A 26,434-nucleotide genomic window follows, 5' to 3' on the forward strand; every position below is an offset into this window, starting at 1 on the left:
TTTGACGTATTATACCTGATATCCAATAAGAGAGTTTGTTTTATAAAACAAACTCTGCTATTGGATATGTTGTCCAACTGATAAATCCTCCAAATGCTGTCATTCTACCCACCCAGAAAATGGCTGCATCACATTTTATCATATAATACTTTGCGATTTAGTATAATAATAGTCTGTGGATGCCAAAAAACGTAGAGAAGGTAATTAATCGTGACAAACGAGAACACGTAGTAAAAATGGTAAAAACACAAAAATATAATATATGATAAAGCGGGAGCAAAAAGAGAACAAAAAATATTACGAATCAAATGTAAAAAACTGCAGGTGATTTTGAAACGATAAAATTTCGCGAAACTGTGACGAATAAACGCGGCATATTTTGCGGCATTAAAAGGAATTAAAAAGGGTATCACAGATGACAATATATTTTTGCTGAATGTGTGAATTAAGGTGAATCATATGAATCATAAATGTCATCGTATTGCATTCATGTGATCTTATATGATTGATACATTATAATCAGACAATTCTGATAACAACTGTGAAAGAAGAAAGAACTCCATTGTACATATATATGTATATATACATATATATTTTACTTGAAACCAGAACATTGAGGTCGTGATGATTTCAAAGCTGACCATATTATTGTGAGGAACACTTTGTACATACTTGGCAAAAAGATGAGCTGGCTTGGACGTAACAGTCCACTGCGAACGAGCTTTAGCAAGCAACGATCCAGAAATTCTCCGCCAAAAGATGCCGATCCGTCCGCATGTTATGACAGCTTCTGCAAACACTGGCAACAGACTTATGAAATTATTCTGCATTCTTTAGTAAGGAAAAAAGTTTCCTCTCAAAGTTCTTCGATTATCATATTCATATTTACACATGTGTATTTTACATTGCTGTCAAAACTGAACATATAGTTTTTATTTCTTCTTTTCTTTGTAATTTTTATTTATAGTGTTTTAAGAACAATAATTTAATAGCTATGAAATTTATGATAACAAAAGAATATAGTATAATTCTCTGTATCTAATACATTGCTTTAATATATTGTATACTGGTATGTATATAGTTGACAAGAAAACAATTATATATATTATACATTTATATATATATATATTATTATTATACATTTATATATATATATATATATATATAAATTAATGTAAGTTAAAATTTTTCATATACAAAATTCTGTTTTTAACAAAAATAAATTTGATATAATAGAAAGATTAGCAATATCATTTTATATTTTCTTAAGCTTGAATTATCTTAAAACATCTTATGTGTCATCATCTCTTTAAATTCATGATAGCAATATAAAAAAAATGATTAGATATAAATACAAAGGCTCAAGATTCTACATTAAGACTTTAAAACAATTAAATGCAAAACAAAATAAAACAAATTAAATATGAAATGTAAAAATTAATAATATTTTTTTTAAAAGCTTGAATATAATCTTTGATCAGCTTATGATATATATTGAGGTATGATGATATATTGAGGTATTATGATATATATTATGATATATGTGTATGATATGATAACAATAATGTATATCTTTATTAAGATGTATATCTTTATTATATCTTTATAAGATAAAGATATAATGATGCTATTTATTGTTATCAAATTATATGATAATAAGCAAAACATATCTTTTACAAATATAATTAAAATTAATTCAAGTTATGATGAGAATTATATATAAAATGTTACATATTCATTTTTCTTTATTTTTTTTAAATAAAACTTTGCAATTTTTATTTATATTTTTATAGATATTGTTTGAACAAATTTGACAATTTCCACAACATGAAGATTTTCAAATTTTTAATTATTAGATATAGACAATTATATATATATAAAATCTTAAATTGTAATGAAAATGCAAAAATACAAAAATAATCATTACTTATAAAATAAACATTTCAATAAGATATTAACAAATTTGAATTAAAATTTAATATTTCTAACATTTGATATATCTTATAATTATCAGATATTACAAAATCTCAATCTAAGCATTCAAAAGTCACATTTGGCATTAAATATGTTATAAATACAGATTTCTAGTTTTGAATCTATTATATGTATACATTTGCTTTTATATTATATTAATTAAGAAATCTCAACATAAATTATATTAGTTACTTATAGAAATTGTAAAAGTCAAAGTTGTCTTATAACAGAAGAACCATGTTGTAATAATGAATTAATTTCAGCCTTTGAAAGGAATACCTAGTCAAGATGACGTGCTTGGAGTTGTTAATCATATTGATCAAATGGTGACATTATTGATGCTGGAATTACGAGATTCGAATTTACATAATCACTATCAGCAAAGCAATACTGCGACGCATTCTCCATGTTTAGAACATTTATTAAGTGAAAATTTACTTGTTAAACTGTACGATTGGAGCGTACATACAGGAAGGTACATTTCTACTTTTTAATATTTGTAATAAAAGTCTATTGTATATTTATTATTGTAAAATTATGATTTTTTTTACAGATTTAATAATGCTGTAAGATTGGAACAAATAAAGCTTTATGAATTGCTCATTTCGCACAGTAATACCCTTCTTGCACATGAACCAGTTACTAGACCACTCTTACGATTATTACAAGAATGCGCAAATGATATTATGCCATTAGAAGTAGAAAAAAAATTAGTAGTATTGTTGAATCAGTTGTGTGTTGTCTTAATGCAAAATATGGCTTTACTTGACTTGTTTTTTCAACCAAATGCAATTGGAAAGAACAAGTAATAGTTTATTATTTATTTATAATACATATTTTATGTAAATATATTTTTACTGATAGATAAATAATTTTAGATTTATTATATTCAACTTATTAATACCTCATATTCATCGAGAGGGTGGTGTTGGTCAGCAAGCACGTGATGCTATGTTATTATGTATGTCGCTGTCAAAGAAGAATGATGAAGTTGGATTATACATTGCTGATCAATCTAATATATGTCCCGTAAGTAATTTGGTCATTGTTGTTTTAAGACAAAATACGGAAAATAAATATATAAAAAATGATAAAATAATCTTGTTTGCATTTATTTAGGTACTAGCTACAGGATTGAGCGGGCTATATTCTTTACTTCCAAGGAAACTTGGCATTGAAACAGATGATTGGTATCAATTGACACCAGATGATGTGAATGACTTACCTGCACTTATGCAACTCATGAATTCTCTAGAATTCTGCAATGCAGTTGCACAAGTGGCACATCCAATGGTACAGAAACAGTTGCTTGAATTTTTATACCAAGGTTTTTTAGTTCCTGTTATGGGTCCAGCATTATTACAGGTAAATACTTACTAAAATATAAAAGGGAGAAAACAAGATTTCAATATTAATAATATAAACTGATTTTCTTGCTTTTTGAAAACATTTATTTTTTTATATTTTAAGAATGTAATTTTACATAAGAGTATTGATTTATTTATCTGTATATTATCTTTCTAAATTGTATTTTGGTATTGATGCATGTGGTGAAAGAAGGTATTTATTTTTGTAGTACAGACAGATATGATATATTAATATATATAAATGTTATATGATAAAGAACATTTGTAAAATTTCAAATGTCAATCATTTTAAATTTTAATAATAAGAGATATTTTTACATAACTTGTAAATGTATATATTAAATAATAGAAAAAAGTTTTTTAAATATTCACTAAACTATTTTGCAATAAATATATATATTTCTTCATCATTCATAGAAAAGTTTAAGTATATTGAATATTATTTCACAAATCATTTTAAAATTGCTTAAATTTTAATTTTCCTATGTTTTTATATTATTGCACAATTTGCTGTAAATTGTACAATTTTTCGTTATAATTAGTAAACTTTCATAAAAAAAAACTTGCATTTATTTTTAATTGCTTATTGATTTTACATACATAATGCATCTTATAAGTATATGTGAATTCATCAATGTGGTGATGGTAATGTTAAGTGCACTGGTGTTGAAGCTATTAATATATAAATCATTGATGTGTTATGTGTAATTTACGGGTATTAGTATCTTTTTCTATCTAGTGATATTTTTATGATGCTCATAGGATTCTCTTGGCTTGACCCTAGAACAGCTAGATGTACAACAATATTGGGTTAGTACAAATTGTCAGTTTTCACAGTACAGTATTTCAATTGATACTTTACATAAAATAAAGTTAAATTATTCTATATATACTTTTTATTTTTTTTCTATAATTTTTGATATTGAGATTGATGAGGTTGATATATTTTTTATTTTTTTTTATTTATATATAAATGTATTGATATATCAAAAATATTAAATTATTTGCAACTTTAAATTAATATTAATATATTTAATAAATTTTTTTATTTAAATGACGTAATTTTATTTTTAATGTGTTCTAGTGCTTTATTATTTTAAAACAGTCTTGACATATTAATACATTCAAGTATCTATTGGAATATTGAGATCTATGGTTATATCAATTTACTTCATTTATTTAAAAGCATAATTAATAAGAATAAATTACTTTTAAATAAATGAGCTTATAATAAACCACTTGTGATCTATAATAATATTAAACTGCTTGTGATTTATAATAATAAATCACAAGCATGTTTATTAATCAAATTATGTAATATTGTTATTTAGTATCTCATATTATAAAGAATATTTATAATTAAAGATACTAGATCATGTGGTTTATTAAATTTATAACAGATATTCAAATACAATACACACATTGCTATTATATCGCTTTGCTTTGCAACTATAATTTTTATCTTTGTAAAGATAGCAACTCATTTTTAGAAATTTGATATAATTAATAGAGTTCCAGTTCTTTTCACAAGAGTTCTAGAGTTCCTGATACATTTCAAAACGAGTTCTATCGATTGTAAAATACTCCTATATTTTATATTTCTGTCAAAATATCTAAAAATTATTTTTTATAGCTTGTACATTAATAAAAAAAAGATTGAAGAAATTTTTGTGAGTTTTTGATCTTCAGATAAAAATTTTTTAAATTTCTACCAAATGAAAAACATTTTTAGTCGAGTGATTTCTTCGGAATTCTGGATAGCTCCTTAAAAGTTTTAATGAAGCTTTAATGAAATTAAGTTTTAATTATTCTTACAATTTGTGCAGATAAAATTGAAATTGAAAAAAAATTTTTTGTTCTTTAAATTAAAATTTAAAAAATTTCTTTGAAAATAATATTTTTTAGTGTTTTGCATATAAAAATTCTATCTAAAAATATTAAGAAACAGTTTTTATTGAAATGAAAGAAAAATTAATATCTAATTTTCATATCTTTATATTTTATATTTAATTGACATTATTGTTTTTTTAAACAGAAACTGTGCAACTTATTAGATAGTAATTGGAACTCTATTATATCGAAATTTTGAAAATATAGTGCTAACTTTACAAAGATATAGTTCTTGCTTTTCTTAATTTTATGCTATTTATATGATATTTCATTCATGTAATTAATAAAGAATTTTTATTCATCTCTATTAATTGTATTCATTTTTGTCATATCATAATATAATTCATAATATCATCATAATATATTTGTATTAATATTATTGTTTAAATATTAATTCTCTCTTCAGGTTTTATTTTTTTATATAATGTATAAAAGTTTATTAAATAATTTATCATGAAATATTTAATATAGATATCCTGTGAGAGTTTGTCTGATATATATATATAAATTATATATAACTTCTATATACTTTTTTCCACATATTAATGTATAAAAAATATATTATAAAATATATTATATTAATGTATAAAAAGTTATACTGACAAACATTGAAGAAAGTGACTTCAAAACATTTTTTGTTAATGTTCTACATTTTCAACTTATTTTTTTTAAGTAGAATCATCCCCTTCCCTCCTCTCCTTGAGACAATCTGTATATTACTTTTATATATATTTATACTTTATATATATTTTATATATAATAATTTATACCCTTCTTTTACCACACAGAGAGAAGTCTTATAACATGGTACTGTTAAATAAACAATTTAAATATTAAAAGAAAATAGCTCTATGTAAAAATTAACATTTCTTTTAATTATATATTTTGTTTCTTTTTAATATATTACAGAGTTTCTAATGCGAGATTAATATAAAATTTTTATTAATATAAGGTATCTTTTTCACATTAATAATAAAAATTAAAATTAATTGTAAAATAACATTTAACAAAAAAGATAAATGCTGTATTCTGCTATTGGTAATATTAAAATATATAATCCTTTTTGCTTATTGGCAAATTTATACATACATTGGCATATTATTGATGATTATTAAAAATTTGTCAATAAAGCATAATGTTATATTTTTCTAATTTTAATTTTAATCATTTGGAAAAATATTTACAGACGACTGTGGAAGAATTAGTCGCAGCGACAGCTTATTTTGACTTATTTCTTCGATCTGTGACTGATCCTGGCTTATTACGATCATTTATTAGATTTTTACTAGAAGATAATTATGATGACTGTAGAATATTGGATAGTTTGATACAAAGGATTTCTTCTCGATCAAGGGTAAATTGGAAAAATTATTCTTTTTCTTTCTTGCAATTTTCTTGAAAAGTTTTTTAAATATAATTTATCTTTAAATATATATTTTCTTTTTCCTAATTTAGTTATGCATAGTCACTCTGGCATTGTTCGAAACTCTGGTCAATTTAAACTGCGAAGATATCATGTTAGAATTATGTTTGAGTGCATTAAGTCCGTGTTCGCATATAATGCTCTCCCAACGTAGTCGACTGAGAGATATAGATCCTTTTGGACGTGCTGCGGAAAAATTTTTATCTTTAACTCCATATTGCTGCACTACTGTATTTACATCATTAGATTCTCAAACAAATTCTTTACCTAGCACTACATCATGTTCGAATGAAAAATATGGATATATCGCAATTGACCCAATGAAATCGCTACCGACATCAATAAATTATGGCACGAAATTATCAGATAGTTTATATGGAAATTATCATGCATATCTTTGTGATGCCAGACAAAAAATAAAAGCTTGCCGTATTGCGTGTTCTAACTGGTCTTCTCGATACGATGGTGACTTATCAGAAAGTAATAATACTAACAACGTAACTACATTGTCAAATGAAAGTGTTACATCTAATCAATCACAGAAGAAAACAGAAGAATCTAGAATATTACCGCTGGAAAAAACAATGAAGAATGTAATGAGTTCGTGCGAAAATGACGAGAGCGGGTTAATAGACAATGTATTATTTAATTTTCAGTGTTTATTAGAAGGGAAAGATTTAAATAGCAATGAACATAATATTAAAAATGAATTGACTACAGATACCGTATTGTCTCTTGATGAACAGATACAATTGGATGCTGATATTGCGGAATTATTAAATGAAGATATTGGAGTGACAAACTATGTGGAAGAAACTTGTTTAGATAAAAAGGAGTCTGATAGCTGTATAGATGATTCAGCTGCAACAATGAATTCGCTCATGTCATTAGGAGAGAGTAGCGGTTACGAAAGTTTTGCATTTAAAGGATCGCCGGAGTCAACGCCGGATAATGAGACGAATGAAAATCAAATGAATGAACACGAAGAAATGCATATCATAATTAAAAAGGAGACTAATGATATCGCTGGACCTAATGTTACAAAATCAGATTCTTTGACAACTGAAAAAACGTCATTGAGTAAATCAAATAAGAATAATATTTCGTGCCGGCAAGATATATTTAATGGACAGCCAAACGTTGGCATATTTTTAGATGTAGTCTTACGAAAGCTTGAATGTATGACTAGCAATAACTTGTATGTCAATTTACATCTCACAGGTCTTATTAGTAGACTGGCGATATATTCGCAACCTTTATTGCAATCCTTTCTGCTGAATCATTCTCTTGTGTTTCAACCTAGCATCAGATCTTTATTTCAGGTATTTATCGATTGCAGTTTCAAACAATAGTGCTGCAAATAATTGTATTTTTCTCGAAAGAACATTTTGATTATCTAGATATTTATTATTAATTGCATTGTAATTAAATTAAGATAACATCTGCATAATTATCATTATTATATTACAGGTGCTTGCATCATTAAAACACAAAATAGATCAATTTCTCTCGAAATACAGTAATGTTGATTTATTAGTTGAACAAGCAAGATTATTTTTGATAAGTCGAGAAGACAAGCTAGTAAATGCAAGAAAAAATGCATTAGAAGCTGCTGCTCAATCTTCATTTGTTAAAAAGCATTCTCTAACTGGTGAATCATTTTCAAGAGGTATTATCTATTTGTGAATAGTGAATAATAGAGAATAATAAATTTAAAAATTAGGTATATATATTTTCCTCTCTCTATTATGATTTAAATTTATGTTTAATTTTTAAAACTCCTTAACCTTGAGTATTATATGATAATTATATGATATCATATGAGTTTTTTTTTTTTGTGAAATTAATTTTTTTGAATGCAATCATTCGTGTTCGAATATGGATAGTAATGGATTAATAAAATACTATGGATTAGTAAGATATACCAAAAATTCTTTTTGATTTGTCAATTAATGTAAATCTCAGTCAAAATTATTATAAGATCTATTTTTGTTGAAAATATAGGACAAATGAATTGTACAGTTTATTAATACAAAAATAATGTATTTTTTTAAAGCATATTATTGAAAACGAGTGATCACATATAAAAAATTATTTATTTGGATATATCTTGTAAAAAGAAAAAGAATTCATATGATTCATCAATTCAATATGACTGCAGAAGCCTTGATTCTTCTTTCCTCTTTTGGTTCCTTTTTCTGCCTCCTACTTCTTCCTTCCTTTTTTTCTGTCTAACTTTAGCTATATTAATTAAATCTTTTAAAATTTTGTGCCGTGCATGCGGAAAAGTATTTAAAAAACGTATGTATATTAATGCAATATATTTTTATATATAATTGATATAATGTATATATAATTTTGAAATACTATATCAATTGTATTTTTTCAGGGGAACCGAAAAGAAGAAGCTTAACATTATCATTTACACAAATGTTCAAACGATCGAGTAATAGCTTAGGTATAAGCAGCTTAACAAATTCTATTAGTCAGCCGTCCAATATATCGGAAGATCAGTTACAAATGGTTGGCTCTGGATATAGGTAAATTATTCTTTCTTATTATAACTAAATATAACTCTATATAACAGAAGAAAAAAATGAGTTTTCTATGCATTACAATTAGGATAAATTTATAAAAATATTCAAAAAACTTTTTATATTGTAGAATAATATAGATAGTTGTAATTTTTAATTGACTAACATAAAGTTTATTTTTGCTAAAAATGTGAAACATGTGTATATTGAGTTATACATTTGTTTATTAATAAAAAGAAAATTAATAAGAGAGTCATCAATGAAATATTAAGTACATTGCGATTTTTTATGTTAAATATTTAATATTATTATTACTTTAATATTATTATTACTTCAATTGTCACATCAAAGTATGAAATAAAAATAAGTCATTTTTCAGAAGAGAATGATGTATTATAAAAACCTTCATAATTTTTTTTGTAATGTATTTGTGTGCATATTGTGAAATTATATTATAAATCTAAAGTTAAAATAAATTTAAATAAATTTAAGTAAATTTTTAAATAAACTTTTTTAACATTTAAAAATTATTAAACATATAATAAGATCGCTAACAATTGATAAAAGTATGCAATGTATTTATAAAATTTTTTATAAAATTTTTTGATGATACATAAGCGAAAAATATATTAACTAATTTAAACAATTTTTTTTATTCTGAATTTTTATTCGCAATTTTTTAATTATTTTTAATTATTTTTCAGTTATTTTTAATTATTATGACATACATAAAAAATATTCCGATTTTTACTTCATTTAAAGGAATATTGATTAAAACTTCAATTTTTTTTAGATATATGAAGACTTCATGGGAATCACCAAATGAAGTGAGTCCAGTGCAGAATGTTGTTCTATGTGCTGTTATATTAGATGAGTGGCTTAAAGAACTCGCAGCAATAACTCAGGAACATGCTATTATGTCTCTTACAGATGGTATTGGATTTAAAACTTAACATGTAAGTTTATGGAAATATAGAACTTACACAAGAAAATACACTATTTCAATAAATTAATTCAGTATATTTGATTGAACGAGTAATTGTCAGAACTATAAAATATGTAAAATAATATTTTAGGCTAAATTTTTGTGTAGTACTTAATAAATTTGTAATTATACATTTCGATTTTGCATTTTACATTTTAAAAATGTCATTTTTAAAAATAATTCTTAACTTATTTTTCCATACTAAAAAAATGTTTAAGAGAATAAAAATTGAAGAACATATATTTAACTTATCAAAATTGAATAAAAATTTCAAATATTAGAAATAGAAAAAATAGTGTATATATAAAGTAATTCTATCATATACGTAATAATTTAATAATAATAATAACAATTATAATAATAAAAATTTTTTTCTTTTTGACAGGACTATATTTTTTAAACAGTAATAATACAGTAATATATATTCTTAATTATAACATGTAAATATTTATAACAACAGTACAATTCAAAGAATGCAAAATTAATAGAAATATTTAATTATTACTATGTAGCATATATATTTAAGGAAATATATTTTAATTTTGATTTTTGCTTCCAAAAATTATTTGAGATTGGTTTAGAATGTATGGAAGAGATGTTGTGCGCTTTTGAAATTCCATGTATATCTATGATGAATAACAAAATTAAAAATTAGAAAACAAATTAAAATATTTGGCACAACACAAAACATTTCTACATTTTATGGATATTTATGTATATATAAAAACTAAAAAAAAATACATTAATATAAATATTATTCAGATTTACATTCAGGATAGTTATCAACTTGTTAAAATAAAGATGTTTTAAATTTTATTTGTACATATTCTGTGATTTAAACAAACTAAGAATTTTTGCTCTGTAATTTATTTCTTCGCACAAATTATACAAAGTATGTAAATGTTATATATTTTTATTGTTATATATTTTTATGCTTATATATGACTTATAAATCTGTTTGACAATTTATTATATTATATTTATTACATTTCTTCAATGTAATATCACCATAATTGTTTTGAATGTGATAAAAAGAGAGATCAAAGTAATGCTAACTAAAAACCAATGCAAGCCAAATGCAAAATAATATTATAGACAATAAATTTAAAAAAAATCTTTTTTCTTCTTTTTTTCATAATATATTTCTTCTAGATTTTAGATAATATGTATAAGCCAATACTGTGTTTGATTCATGTTGAAAATGATATTAAGCTCGCTCATATTGGTTTATCAATGGCATTATTTTAATCACAACAACAATACAATTGCCAAATTTATATTGTCAAATTAATTTGGATATATATATTTTTGTTGTAAGAATATTGTATTGAAACTAGCAAGTTATATTCATATATTGAATATATATTGAAAAAATTGATAATATTAATTGTTACAAAAAAATATTAAAATCTGCATGTAAAGTTTTTAAGTATATTTATGACGTTGTTATCTATGAATATATGTTTATGTGTTTTGCAATTTGTTTAGTTGTACTTAATGCTTTTATTGTGATTTAGATATTTATCTATCCTGTGCACATTTTAAAACTTAAGTATATTTTGAAAATAAAAGTGAATATACTGTATCGTATATATAAATATTTTTTCTGGAATTTATTTATACTTATACTATGGAAACTGTTGTAATGTACAATACAAAAATGTTAAAAATATTTATATTTTTATAGTAATATGATATAGCTTGATACTTGAAATCTTATTACTTATATGAATATGTACATAGAATATATAAATACATTGTTTATTATAATACGAAAGTGAATATGTGATTTTATGGATGTTTTATATATAAATTACATATAAAAGGAATTTAATTTAAAAAGTTTGACATTGGAATAATTTTCACATATTATATTGAATGTTAAATATTTAATATAATATTTAAATATTAATAATTTTTCATTATAATCGTCAAAATATTTTTAATTTCCATAATAAAATTTTTTGACATTTTTGACTCTAACATTATTTGATTTTTGTTGGTTATGTAATATTCTAGTTAGTAAAATATGCGCAATGTGCCAACTTTAAGAAAGAAACAGTTATATCGTAAGGGAATTTATCTTTGTTGCGAATTTCTGATTGGCTAACGTGGAAATTTGTTTCGGTAAAATCTGTTGCGCAGAAAAAGAAGAAAATATCAAAAATGCCAGGTTGTTACGTGGAGAAACAATCGCAGCCTATATCTATACTATCGAACGCCATTTTTGCTCCATCTTATCTTATTGAGATCAAAATTGCGGTATTTTGTTAATCTAGTGACTTTACCCGCGAGAATCAAGGTTCGTTCGAACGCGTCAAGGTTCGTTCAAACGCGTGACGCGCGTAAACATAATACACGCATGTATGTGCGCCAACAGCTCTTTTAAGAAAATACTCAGAACTGAAACAGTTTCACCAACTGGTCAATTGACGAGTTTTTTGTATCAGTGATTGGTAGAACTGTCTCATATATGAAATAGTTGAATTGAACTTTTTTGAAAAGTTTATTCGTCGTTGTCGCGATATTAACGTCCGGAATAAGTGGAATATATTCGTAAGTTATATACAATTTTATTATTAATAAATAATTGATTGCTCTCGAAATACGATACTCGATTATACGATACGAATCAAAATTATAAATTATTACTTTGTTGCAATCTTTACGAGCAATGATTATTCTTCTTTTCTATTTCGTTTCTATCCTAATATATATGTGTACACACACAAACACACACACATTTAGAATTCTAATATAATAAATAAATATTCTCTCTGATATCATTTGATCTAAATATAATTTGATTCAGAACGCGCAATAAAACGATCGAATAAAAATCGGATAATTAACATAATGGAAATATATATTTTTAAAGTTATATACAAGTGTATTTATATACAAGTATATCTTTAAAGTCACACACACACACACACACACACACACACACACACACGTAAACGTACACACGGATTAATTATTTATTAAACGATTAATATACTTCGTGAAGTTATTTTCATTTTTATTTGCAATTATGATTTTTAATAAAGATTTCTCATCATAATAAAAAAATTTTATATCGTTTATCAAAAGTTTAAATTAGATTTAAAAGTATATTATTGCCTCTTTTCGATAATAATTGATTATTTCACTGTACCTATTTCGTGAATAGCTATCATTACAGAGATCGCGTAGAGTTTGACAATGCAATAAAATTAATAATAAAATTCCAATAAAATTAAATACAAATTAATTATAATAATTAAATATAAATTTGTTTATAATTAACTTTTTCTACGTTGAGAAAAGTTCTTCGTTTCTTTTGGAATATCTTAAAGATTCTTTTAATTAAATTTTACAAAATATATAACTATTAAATTTATAGTATTTAATATTTAGAAATAAATAGATAATATTTCATTTTTATATAGATTAAGTATACGATATTATTTATTAAAAGAACTAATATATCTTTTATGGATCTTTTTGTTAAGTTAATTAGATCTACGATTCGATTGTTTTACTGCATTTCCATCCGAATTATATATTTAAATGATCGAAAAATAAAACAATAATAAAATAATAAGCAATATATATCTATTTTAAAAATAGTGTATATAAATAATAAATAATAAATAATTTTTATAAATTACTCACCGCATGTCTCTGGCTGCTTCAGGCTCTTTCCTTGCTTTCTTACTGTCCGTTACATTTCCAGATGTCCTTTTCTTTTGTTGTTTCATCCTTTGTTGTTTCCTCGTAGCAGTCACGTATTCACTCGCGAACAAACAATTATATTTCAGTTAATTATATTTCAGTCATATACAGAAACGATCGCGAGACACTTTGCACGGCACTCCCGATCGCAAAATAATCATACGAGATACGTATTTTTATAATATTATTATTATTTTATTATTATTGCAAGAGAGGAACACAAAAATTACAATAATTCGCTCGATTTTTAAACGAAGCCAAAATCATGTATCATTCGATTCTTACACTAATTAACTATTTCTATTTGTTGATGTATAATATATGCATAATAACGCGAATCATAAGATTAAAATATTAAAGTAATGTAAATTGATGATACAGCAATCGTTTAATTAATATGATATATATGCATGCAGTTTAGGAAAGTTTAAAACATCGGGCGAAATCGAATTTCATTCTACGCAATGTTAAAGAAATAATTATTATTCGTAAAGTTCGATAATCGGAGAATATTGCGAGAAAATTTGTAATTTTTGCCCCTTTCGCTTCAATTTTTATTTGCAATAATGAAAGATCGCGTTTCGATGAATTTATCGTCGCCACAATTGCATTTATTATAAGAGTTAATTATTTGTCATTTGTAATAGTCGAATTATTATATTTCGATCTAATCGCGATCGTACCTTTAGGAAAAGAATTCGATAATACGGAGCGGTCCGTATCGCTACTTTCTCCCGTTGGAATGTCGCCGTGCGAATGAGGGGAGGTCGTCGCGTATGTAAACAATAGCGCGCTACGTCACAAGGCCAAATGACGTCACAAGATCGAATGACGTGTTAGCTCGCTGCCGAAATATTTAACGCGTACTGTGACGTATGTGAGAATTGTATTTATATACAAGTATATTTTTAAAGTCACACACACACACACACACACACACACACACACACACACACACACACACACACACACACACACACACTCACGTACACTGAGAAAAAAAGTTGTTAACTCGATTAAACCGTTTAACTAAATTATTTTTTTTTTAATTGAAATATCGAAATATTTAAGTTAAATAAATGTTATGTTAGATTTATAATAGTTAAATATTCCAATTAAAAAGATAATAATTTAGTTAAATGGCTTAGTTAAGTTAACAACTTTTTTTCTCAGTATACACAGTTTAATTATTTATTAAACCTCAACGAGATGTATTAATCGTTTAATAATATAAGTGTATTTATATCCAAGTATATTTTTAAAGTCTCTCACACACACACACGTACATTGAGAAAAAAAAGTTTTTGTTAACTCAACTAAACCGTTTAACTAAATTATTATTTTTTAAATTAAAATATTGAAATATTTAAGTTAAATAAATGTCATGTTAATTTATAATAGTTAAAATTCCAGTTAAAATAATAAATTTAGTTAAATGGTTTAGTTAAGTTAACAACTTTTTTCTTTTACAATTAGTCTTTTCTCTGTCTACTATTTGATTGTTTTATTACGCTTTCAGAAAGTAAAGTTCTATAATGTAACTTTTAATTTTGTATTTCATATGAAATTATTATTTTAAACATAATAATTTTCTTTCTTTGCATTTCTATCATGAATAGACATTTCCAACCTTTACTAAAAAAACTAAAAATAATCCCTCAATTTTTTCTCTCTTCGGACAATTTATTTACATTTATATATAATTCTCTTTTATTCCTTTTAAATGAACATCGAGAACAAGGTACACGAGTATTGTAAATGTCAAAAATGATCGCGCCGAATATTATAGTTGTGAATATATAAAAAATAAATGCAATATACTATGAATTTTCTACGTTATATATTGAATCGAAATTGCACAAAAGAGAAAAAGAAGGAACAAGCCTATGAAATAGACATTTCCATTTTTATTTAAAAAAAAAATTAAAAATATCTCTCAATTTTTACTCTTCCTTCAGGCAATTCTACATATATGACCAATATGATTAATTGATTCCATCTTTATATATTTATCATTATGTGCTATTAATTAAAGCCGTAAACAATATTTCAGAAATCAAAGTTGTGCGAACGTTGCGCGCAGGAATGGCCATGAGCAGAAACGAATGCGCAGTGGTTCGGCCGCCATGTTGGCGCGTGACGTCATCGCGTCATAGCTACGTCATAGGCGTCATACGTGACTCGGAGTCATACGCAGTTACACGGATCGTCGTACGTCCGCATTTTTCGCGTTTTTTAACCGTTTTTAAACGAATATCGCGAGTGAACGAGCGTCGAAAGTGTCTAAGGATGATTGCGCGACTTTTATAGTGTGTCGATGGAAACGCGCGACAGTGATTTTTGACGATATTCAGTGATGGCGTCATCGCGAAGATGGAGCGAAATTGCGTCGCGTTATTCAGGCCCTTGATGATGATTATCGGATGCCAGCGAGTATCGGGAGTGCCGAATAAAGTGTCGCGCGTTCGCGTTGATGATATCGTGTGCATCAAATCGGAATGGGACGTCCCGAGCGAGCGAGTGGAGCGGCCTGTGGAACAGCCGTGGAACGTGAGTAGATTTGATTATCATATTTGCGTGACAATTCATGCTCATTCGACGCTTATACAGCATCGCGATGTCTCGAATTACGTTCGAACAAATCGGCGCCGCATTATAATTCGATGCGATGCCGTGCAATTCAAATAAAGTCGATCGCGTGAAGATGGTTCGGCTAGAAGCGATTTTCAAATTTATTTTTGTACGCGCGCGCAGTGCTGCACATCTCGTAAGGGCAGCCTATCTCGTAGGTGCTGCCAACTGTTAAACGATAAATTTGTTGATCTAACCTAACCTAACCTAACCTAAATCTCTCGGGTTCTTTGGATATCGAATGTAAATACAAGCGTATGCTGCCTGGATTGATCATGCTTTCAAAAAATAATATTTTAATTATTTTCATTTAGTGTATTACATTTTATTTACGTAGTTATATTAATCGCATTAAATGTGCGACGTACAGTTTTACACATTTTAATGAGGAGCATATAATATAATTGGTTAGGTTAAATTAAAACAAGCCTGCTGTGATTCATTTAACGTAATAGGATTTAATTTGACGAACGTGCAGCTATTGAAGTTACATTATATATTGTGGACACATTTTTAAAGTAATCATGAGTGTCTTATCTCATCTCGGATTACATAAAATTAATATAAAATTTATGTATTCCACATTAACGTTATTCATTACAAGTACTAATTATTTTTCTTAATATCTCAATTGTATTATCACATATTTTCATCGTGAAGCTTTTCACTAATACCGCAGACAATATGATACTGTGTGTGGAATGTTGGAAACACACAGGTAATACATGGCACAAAAATAATTGCCTCTCAAAGTATTGTACGCATTTTCTTAAAAATAAATCAAATTAAATTATTTTCAGAATTCCAAACATCGCTACATTGCCAGTGATTGTATCTTATTATACCTGCGATATTATCACTTTTTAATATGTGTACGAGTTATTACATACATAAAATATATAAATTTATTTTGAAACGTACTGAAATCTTATCTTATTTATAATATTCATGATAATTAATAAAAGAAAATTGGAACTCTAATGAAACAGAGCGATGAATAATTGGTTGATACTTATGCTGGTCTACATATTTACTTTTTTTTTTTCACCACTAGTCTTTTTGGTGCTTTTTTTTATTATACAGATTTATCTGTAAATATAGTACTTGTAATGTTGTTTCTGTATCACTGTAAGGCATTACAAAAATGATGCATTTGCAGGTAATTATGTTTATACTTATATATCGTTAAGAAAGAGAAAATAAAATTAAAGTTGAATACTGAATGTGCCCTAAAGTAAATCTCATCTAAATAAATAAATGCATAAATGTGCTCCCACATTCCTTCATGAAAAAAATACATTAATATAATCTTTATTGTATTATTATTTTAGATTTGTTTTTATTCTTACATTCTCTAGATGCACTTTTCATTTCTCCTCTCTTTCTTTCCAAACTACTAAATATAGATCTATCATTTTAATAAATCTGTCATTTTTAGTGTACATTTATTGCCAGTAAGTTGGAATAAAGAGCAAATCTTTTGGCACATTTAAAATGTACATGAAAGTCAGTTTTATCTGATGCGTTTTTTCAATAGAAATATCTGAAAAAATTCATACGTCTTTTTTAATCTTAATCTTTTCTAAATAAAAATTAGAATAATAAATTTGCAAAATAATTTGCTTTAATATATTTTTTATTGCAAACATTGAAGCAAAGTGCTCAAGGTGCTCACTATTGAAAACATCGATAGAATTAAAAAGTAGATTTCGTATACAAAAAAAATAAAAATATTTAACCATACATATTTGATTATAGCGTTTAATCGATATGTGCAGTAATACGATAAAAATCTAATTTTCTCTCGAATTTTTCACGAAATTTAAAACTTACTAAGAAAATATCAAAACATACAAATTGTTCAATAGTCTTGCGAAAGAAGCAGTTCTCGCTTAAAGAATCTTTAGAAAAAAAAGTAAAAAAATTCTAAAGAAAAAAAGGGACAAAAAATTTTAAATCTCACATCGATATTAATTTTTATACTAATATTTTTAAGTGTAACACTTCATTTATAAAGATTTTTATTTTGTGAAGCATTTATTACATAAAATACAATTGATTATACGGCTTCTTTAATCTATGTTTTCATCTTCGCATGATTTTCGTTATTATAAAATTATTTGTGCCTCTGGTATACTTTTCTCTGGAAGCTTTATTGCAAGTGTGTAACCTAAATCTGTTAACGTACAAGTATTAGAGTAATCGAATAAGCATATGTTATAATTGATTAAAAATTACGTTTCTTTACATGAATTTTTAATTACATATTTTATCATACCACAAATAAAAAAAATCATTCTTGCGGCGACGTGATTCTAACAATTTACCGACATGGCACAAAATGATGACTTTACCGGCAGTCAGAAGTATCTTGACTTACGAAAATTTGGCGTTTAACGCGAATGCAGATGGCGATACTAAACAGCAAAGAAAGATGGCTGCATGAGTGAAACGCGAGGCGCGAAATATTGCATTTCGTATATCTTCTTTTGACGAAAAAATGTGCGAAAGAGTTTTACACTTATTCACGATTAATAGTTCGGTGTTGATGAATACAAATCGACGCAAAGTTATTAATTTGTCGTGCATTGCATATCTTTCTTCAAATTCTGTACATGCATCGTTTTCGAAATCGTCCTGATCGCACGTCCGAAATACCAATGCATCCAAAAAAAATGTCGTCGAATATATTTCGTACGATTAGAATCGTGCACACTATCGACTTATTTATTTTGAAGAGCGATATATTTTTGTTGCGGACGATTTATCGAAAGGAATGCACGTGTTTCTCTTAAATTGAGATGAGATAAGATTGCAGAATATCGAAGCTTTATGCAAATGTATGTGTGTTACAAATCTAAAGGAGACATCTGGAAAAATAGTCGGCAGCCAAGAGACAGCTGAGGAGAGCCTGAGCAGCCAGAAGAGATAGCGTGTGAGTAATTTTTAAGTTACCATATTTTGTTATTACTACCCAAATAAAAAAAAAGACACCCTTATGCTGCGCGACGTGATTCTAAACATTTTACGACATGATGATTTACAAAATGATTGACTTTACGGCATCGAAAAAGTATCTTCGACTAGAATTTCTGGGCGTTTAACGCGAATTGCAGATAGCTGATACTAAACAGCAAAGAAAGATGGCCGCACTGAGTGACAACGCGAGGGCGAATTATTGCATTTCGTACATCGTTCTTTGCGAAAAAAAATGTGTGAAAGTGTTGTAGTATTCGCGGCATTAACAGTTCGTGTTGATGAATTATAATTCAACGCAAGTAATAATTTGTCGTGCATTGGATATCTCTTCAAACTCTGTATATTGGAATCGCTCTCAGTTCTTTTAAAAATACAAACTAAAATATTATAAGATTTGACTTTTTGGGAACAAGCGCGATAAAAACAATCCGAATCATTCGTAATTCATATCATTAGCATAATATACCATGAATTTTCTACGGTATATATTGAATCTCGAAATTGCGCGAAAGAGGAAAAAGAAGAACAAAGCCTATGAATGACATTTCCATTTTTATTTAAAAAAAAAAAATTAAAAATATCTCTCAATTTTCTCTTTCCTTCAGGCAATTCTACAATATATGACCAATATGATTAATTGATTCCTATCTTTATATATTTATCATTATGTGTTTAATTAAGGCGTAAACAATATTTCAGAAATCAAAGTGCGACGTTGCGCACAGGAATGGCCATGAGCAGAAACGAATGCGCAGTGGTTCGGCCGCCATGTTGGCGCGTAGCTCGACGTTCAAGCTACGTCACACGGCGTCATACGGCGCATTCGTGATCGGAGTCATACGCAGTTACACGGATCGTTCGTACGTCCGCAATTTTTCGCTTTTTAACCGTTTTTTAAACGAATAATCGCGAGTGAACGAGCGTCGAAAGTGTCTAAGGATGATTCGCGACTTTGATAGGTGTCGATGGAAACGCGCGACAGTGATTTTTGACGATATTCAGGATGGCGTCATTGCGAAGATGGAGCGAAATTGCGTCGCGTTATTCAGGCCCTTGATGATGATTATCGGATTGCCAGCGAGTATCGGAGTGCCGAATAAAGTGTCGCGCGTTCGCGTTGATGATATCGTGTGGAGTGCATAAGATCGAATGGGACGTCCCGAGGCGAGCGAAACTGTTGAAGGAGCGCCTGTGAACAGCCGGTGAGTAGATTTGATTTATCAATATTTGCGTAAGCTAATTCGTGCTCATTCGACGCTTTATACAGCAATCGCGATGTCTCCGAATTACGTATCGACAAATCGCATTCATAATTCGATTCGTGTCAATTCAATAAAGTCGATCGCTGTGAAGATGGTTCGGCTAGAAGCGATTTTCAAATTTATTTTTGTAACGCAGCGCGCAGTACTAGTAGGCAGCTATCTCGTAGGGCTGCCAACTATAAACGATAAAGTTTGTTGAATACTAACCTTAACCTAACCTAACCTAATCTCTCGGTGTTCATGGATATCGAATGTAAATACAAGCGGATTGCTGCCTGGATTGTATCATGCTTTCAAAAAATAATATTTAATTATTTCATTAGTGTATTACACTTTATTACGTAGTATATTATATTCGCATTAAATGTGCGACGTGTACAGTTTTACACATTTTAATGAGGGAGCATATAAATAAGTTGTTAGGTTAAATTTAAAACAAGCTTGCTGTGATTTCATTTTAACGTTAATAGGATTAATTTGACGAAATGTGAGCAGCTATTGAAGTTACATGATATTTGTGGAACATTTTAAAGTAATCATGAGTTGTTTACCTCATCTCGATTACATAAAATTAAAAATATTAAAATTATTGTTATGTTATTCCACATTAACGTTATCATTACAAGTACTTATTACTTAATAGTACTTTTCTTATATCTCAATATATTTTAACCATTATTTCATCGATGAAGCTTTTCATATACGCTGACACATATGATACTGTGTGTGGAAGTTTGGAAACACAGGTAATACATGGCACAAAAATAATTGCTCTCAAGTCAATTTCGCATTTCTCAAATAAATCCAAATTAATTATTTTTCAATATCCGTAAAATCGCTAACATTGCCAGGATTGTATCTTTATTTCTACTAGCTGCGATATTAGATCACTCTTTCTAATATGTTCAGACAGTTTATGTACCATACATTATGAACTTATATAAATTTATTTGAAAGCGTATAACAAATCTTTATCTTATTTAATTTATTCATGAGATAATTATAAAAGAAAATTGCAACTCTAATGAAACAGAGCGATTGGAATAATTGGATTGAACTTATGCTGGGTCTACCGTCAATATTTACTTTTTTTCACCCATAGTCTTTTGGTGCTTTTTTTTATACCAGATGTTAATCTGTAAAATAGTACTTGTAATGTGTTTCTGTATCACTGTAAGCATACAAAAATGATAGCATTTGCAGGTAATATTATGTTATGGTATACGGAAATATACTCATTATATTCGTAATAACAGATAGAATAAAATTAAGAGTTGAATTACTGAACGGTGTTCCCTAATATAGTAAAATTGACTTCATCAAATAAATAATGCATAAATGTGCTCCCACATTCCTCATTGAAAAAATACAAATATTAATCTTTATGTATTATTATTAGATTGTTTTTTTATTCTTTTACATTTTCTAGATGCACTTTTCATTCTCCTCTCTTTCTTTCCACTACTAAATATTAGATCTATCATTTTTAATAGAATCTGTCATTTTTAGTGTACATTTATTGCAGTAAGTGGAATAAAGAGCAAAATCTTTTGGCAATTTAAAATGTACAGACAGAAAGTCAGTTCTTATCTGATGCATTTTATTCAATAGAAATCTATTAAAAAATCTTGAAAATTCATACGTCTTTTTTAAATCTTATTTCTTTCTAAATAAAAAATTTAGGAATAATAAAAATTTGCAAAATAATTTGCTTTAATTATATTTTTATTGCAAATATATGAAGTAAAATGCTCAAGGTGCATTTTCACTATGAAAACAGTCGATAGAATAAAAAATAAATCGTATACGAAAAAATTATAAAAAAATAGATCGTATACGTAAAAAATTAAAATATTTATTACCCTACATATTTGATTATTGATTTGTTTCATGATATATTGCAATAATTAAAGTATTGATTTACTGATATAACTCTGCCATTGAGACTACAGGAAAAAGCCAGCTTTAATTCTTTAATTTTGTTCAAATATTTTTAATAATTATGATAATTAAATTAAAGTTCTAAAAATAAATGCTAAATAAAAAAAGATTGTTTCTTATGTACAACCCTTATAAAGTTTAAGTAAACAAAAAAATCATTTGTTAATAATTATACATTATATAAATTGATAATTAATATAAAACAATTTACTAATTAATCGACCACAATCCACGTTTTTATTAGCTTTATGTCTAATACTATATATATATATATATACTATATAGTACTATATATATTATTATAGTGTATATATATTTTTATAAATAAAAATTTTCTTTTCTAATATTAAATTAAATTTAAAAAGTATTAATATGCCTTTTAAAATACTTTATATTCACACTTTATTGCAATAAACCAATAAAGAATGCTTTTACATTCCTCCTTGTACTTTTGTCATACATATCCTTTATTTGCCCAATTATCTCGCAACATGCTTTTATCGCATTGATGACAAACCAAGCCCATTATCCTTCATGGAATTTTCTTTAAAATATTTTTATATTCTCAAAATGTTGTAAAGAATTCATGACACTGACAAAAATACAAAGTGATATTAAAAGAGACGAAATAAATTTTTATATTATATAGTATTACAAAGTAAATTTTTCTTACCAGTGTGTTCCTTATATGTAGGAACTATACATTAATTTTGACCAACCCTATTTTTTTAATCGTCTTTAGGGATTGCTTTGGCTTTTGATAACGCAAATCCAGGCAATTCTCATTTCCTTCCCAGTTACTATAAATGAATTGTTCTAGTCTTACGTGCTAAATTTACTGGTCAGTACAAGTTATCATTTGTTTTCCAAAATCCAGGTTTTCAAAACTTTCAAATGTATCTGCAGAAAACAAGATATTAATTATATAAGATTTAGATATTTAGAACTGAAAACAATCAGAAAAAAAAAATGGAAAATTAGACATCGATTCACATGATTTTTGTATGGTGTAATTAACCATTATAATCCAATCAATAGCATAAATATTAACCTTTTCCAATAGATCTGATTCAATCCATATGTAACACTCCTCCAACCACATTCCAATTGCGATAATTTTATTTTGGCATTGGCCTGGTCTGACTTTGTGGAATTCCATAAGTTTTTTGCTTTCTTTCCAAGATTTACAAGCAGTTTCAGCTGTTTGAATTAATTTCTTTTCTCTAAACACAGAAGTGTGTCAGACCAGGAAATCTGTATTGGAATTTTCCCACCATGCCAATAATTTGCTTCGCTTTATTAGGTTTCTCTTCTTTTCACTTACTCTTCTGCTCTAACCTCCTTGCTTCTTCCTGCATTACTTGATACTTGTTCACACCCTCTCATAATTCATCTTAGGTCCTATAGAACAAAAAGCACAGTGAAATACAAACTATTTTTCTACTGTAAATATAAAACTTTATTCAAATGCTATATCCATAAAAGTTCTTACTTATTATTCGCAAAGTAACATAGAGTTTCTCACATTATTTAATAAGTGGACTATTTTTAAATATAATGTGAATACTGACAAGCACATAAATTAACAATATTAAACAATAATATATACCTTGAAAAAATGTCAAATTTATTAGATTAAAGTTGATAAATTAATTTTAAAATTACATATATATGTTATTAATATAATGATTTAGCCAGACAATGATATATTTCATTTGCGTTACCATTGTTACCAGATTTGAACATTTTTATCAAATTATTTACAAACTCTACAAATATGTAGCATACGACAAGGCCATTTTTAAATCTATAAAACAAACAACAAAATTGTTCATAGTTTTCACTCTGTTTTGTCAAGTCTGCTTTTAAGCGATCTCTGAAAGCAATGCATCCTATAAACAAAAAATATAAACATGAACTACGTAGTCAAATCGACGAATGTTTTCAATGAGGTAACATAATCGCGAAAGATTTCCATCGCCTTTCGTTACACGAAATGTCGATAACATAAGGAACGCAAAACATTGTATGTATATTAAATTAAATTTGTAATATTAAATGTAAGTGTTTGTGATTCTCTCCTCTCTCTCTATCTATTATCTATCTATTCTATCTATCTATTCAAGTAGAGAGAAGGTATTAATTATTAAAATATATTACCCGATTATTATATTATAATTAATCACTACATTATCTATCACCACATCGGTCAATAATATAAAATTAATATTAATATATTCCTTGATACAATATATAATCACAATCATCCGATCATCACCATTCGCCACCCGCCATTTTTACATGGGGCATCTTTATCACAACGGTTTCATTCATTGAAAATAAATCCTACATAACACAAAAAATATTCAGGTTTATTTTAACTTTACATTATATATACATTATTCTCTATTCTTCACTATATTGAGTAATATAAGTAACTTTAAAAATTTAAAATTAAAAAATTGGCTCAAATAATAATAATAAAAATTAACTAAACACATTTGATTAACTAAGAGCCAATAAAAAGCGCGATAACTGAGAGCACAAGAAAAAATCCTATTCTCTTTTTAATTATTATTATATTTTCAAATTATTTAGTATATTTCAAATACTCGTCACAATACATACAATAAATACGAACGGATTATGTTTTTCTACTTTCAACGTTGACTTTTAATATTAAACATTCGAAATATTTAGAGAATGACATATGAAAAAAATTATTATAAATCAGATGCAGATAGCATTTGTAATATACTGCATGTCGATTATTGAAATACGATTATATTAATTTCATATTTATTCAATTTTATATTAATTTTATATGTTATTGTCTCAATATTTTTTAATGAGTAATAAATGATTACCGCCCGTTAAATTTTCTTTTCTAGATGCTGATCGCGATCAACACCGAAAAATTACTCTTCTCCCATCATTACATATCGATGAGACAAATATAGAGTATTAATTAAGCGTGGGAAGTACTTACTCGAGTCACACATAATAACTATCCTGTATACAAACGCCGACAAAAATTCTCTATCGCATTTATCGTAATAATTTTCATTTAATCAACTAGAATTATAGTACAGAAATCTAAATAATAAATTATATTTTTTGATATGAAATTCGATTTTTAACGAGCAGAAATTATTTCTTTTAGTATTCTAAGGATATTTATAGAGTCAAATACAATATATCTGCGATGCTTTATTTTTCAATCATTGAAATATTTTGAATTGTTGAGAACGCACAATAAAATATTGAATCGATGAATTCTAAACATAATGGAAAGACTCCATATATCAATCTTCTTAATAAATAATGCTATAATTAAAAAATCTTATGTAATCTAAAATATTGTTATATACTTAAATATATTCCATTACTATTACTATATATGTATATATTAAAATACGTAAATATTTCGATGAACGAAACAAACAATAACCGACCTTGTGCCGTAATAGCGCGCTAATGTTTATATTGCCTATAGGTTCTTAAAAATGTTTCGATAAAAAAATAAAATAACCACGTTCTTTCGGACTAACTTTTTCGGTTCTATTATTATTCGCGGCGTCGACACTTCAAAGAGTAAAGTAGTGGATACAAGACCGTTCCGTTTAAAATCTCCTTATTGTACCATGTAAGCAACGCTAGTGTCGCTCGATACGTAAGACTCGTATACTCGTCTCTCTCTTCTTCTCTATCCCTTATGGTCTCTCTCCCTT

At 26.8% G+C, this 26,434-nt stretch overlaps 1 protein-coding gene across 3 annotated transcripts; it reads left to right on the forward strand.

Moving 5' to 3' along the window:
• The first annotated feature begins 39 nt into the window (after window positions 1–39).
• LOC105258457 (UPF0518 protein AAEL005291) lies at window positions 40–10,637 on the forward strand. 3 transcript variants are annotated; one of them, XM_020029762.2, is made up of 13 exons: window positions 40–836; window positions 2,238–2,449; window positions 2,528–2,779; window positions 2,853–3,003; window positions 3,094–3,339; window positions 4,104–4,151; window positions 6,418–6,585; window positions 6,687–7,976; window positions 8,125–8,323; window positions 8,944–8,955; window positions 9,044–9,194; window positions 9,982–10,144; window positions 10,559–10,637. In XM_020029762.2, exons 1-12 carry the CDS (start codon window positions 684–686, stop codon window positions 10,139–10,141), a joined length of 3,042 nt encoding a protein of 1,013 aa, XP_019885321.1. In that variant the 5' UTR covers window positions 40–683; the 3' UTR covers window positions 10,142–10,144; window positions 10,559–10,637. The 3 variants fall into 3 exon arrangements, with proteins under 3 accessions (XP_019885321.1, XP_011268016.2, XP_019885322.1); XM_011269714.3 differs by lacking the exon at window positions 8,944–8,955; XM_020029763.2 differs by lacking the exon at window positions 4,104–4,151.
• The last annotated feature ends 15,797 nt before the right edge of the window (window positions 10,638–26,434 follow it).

This window comes from Camponotus floridanus, unplaced genomic scaffold (genome assembly GCF_003227725.1).
Source record: "Camponotus floridanus strain SB8 unplaced genomic scaffold, Cflo_v7.5 scaffold58, whole genome shotgun sequence".
NCBI lineage: Eukaryota > Metazoa > Arthropoda > Insecta > Hymenoptera > Formicidae > Camponotus > Camponotus floridanus.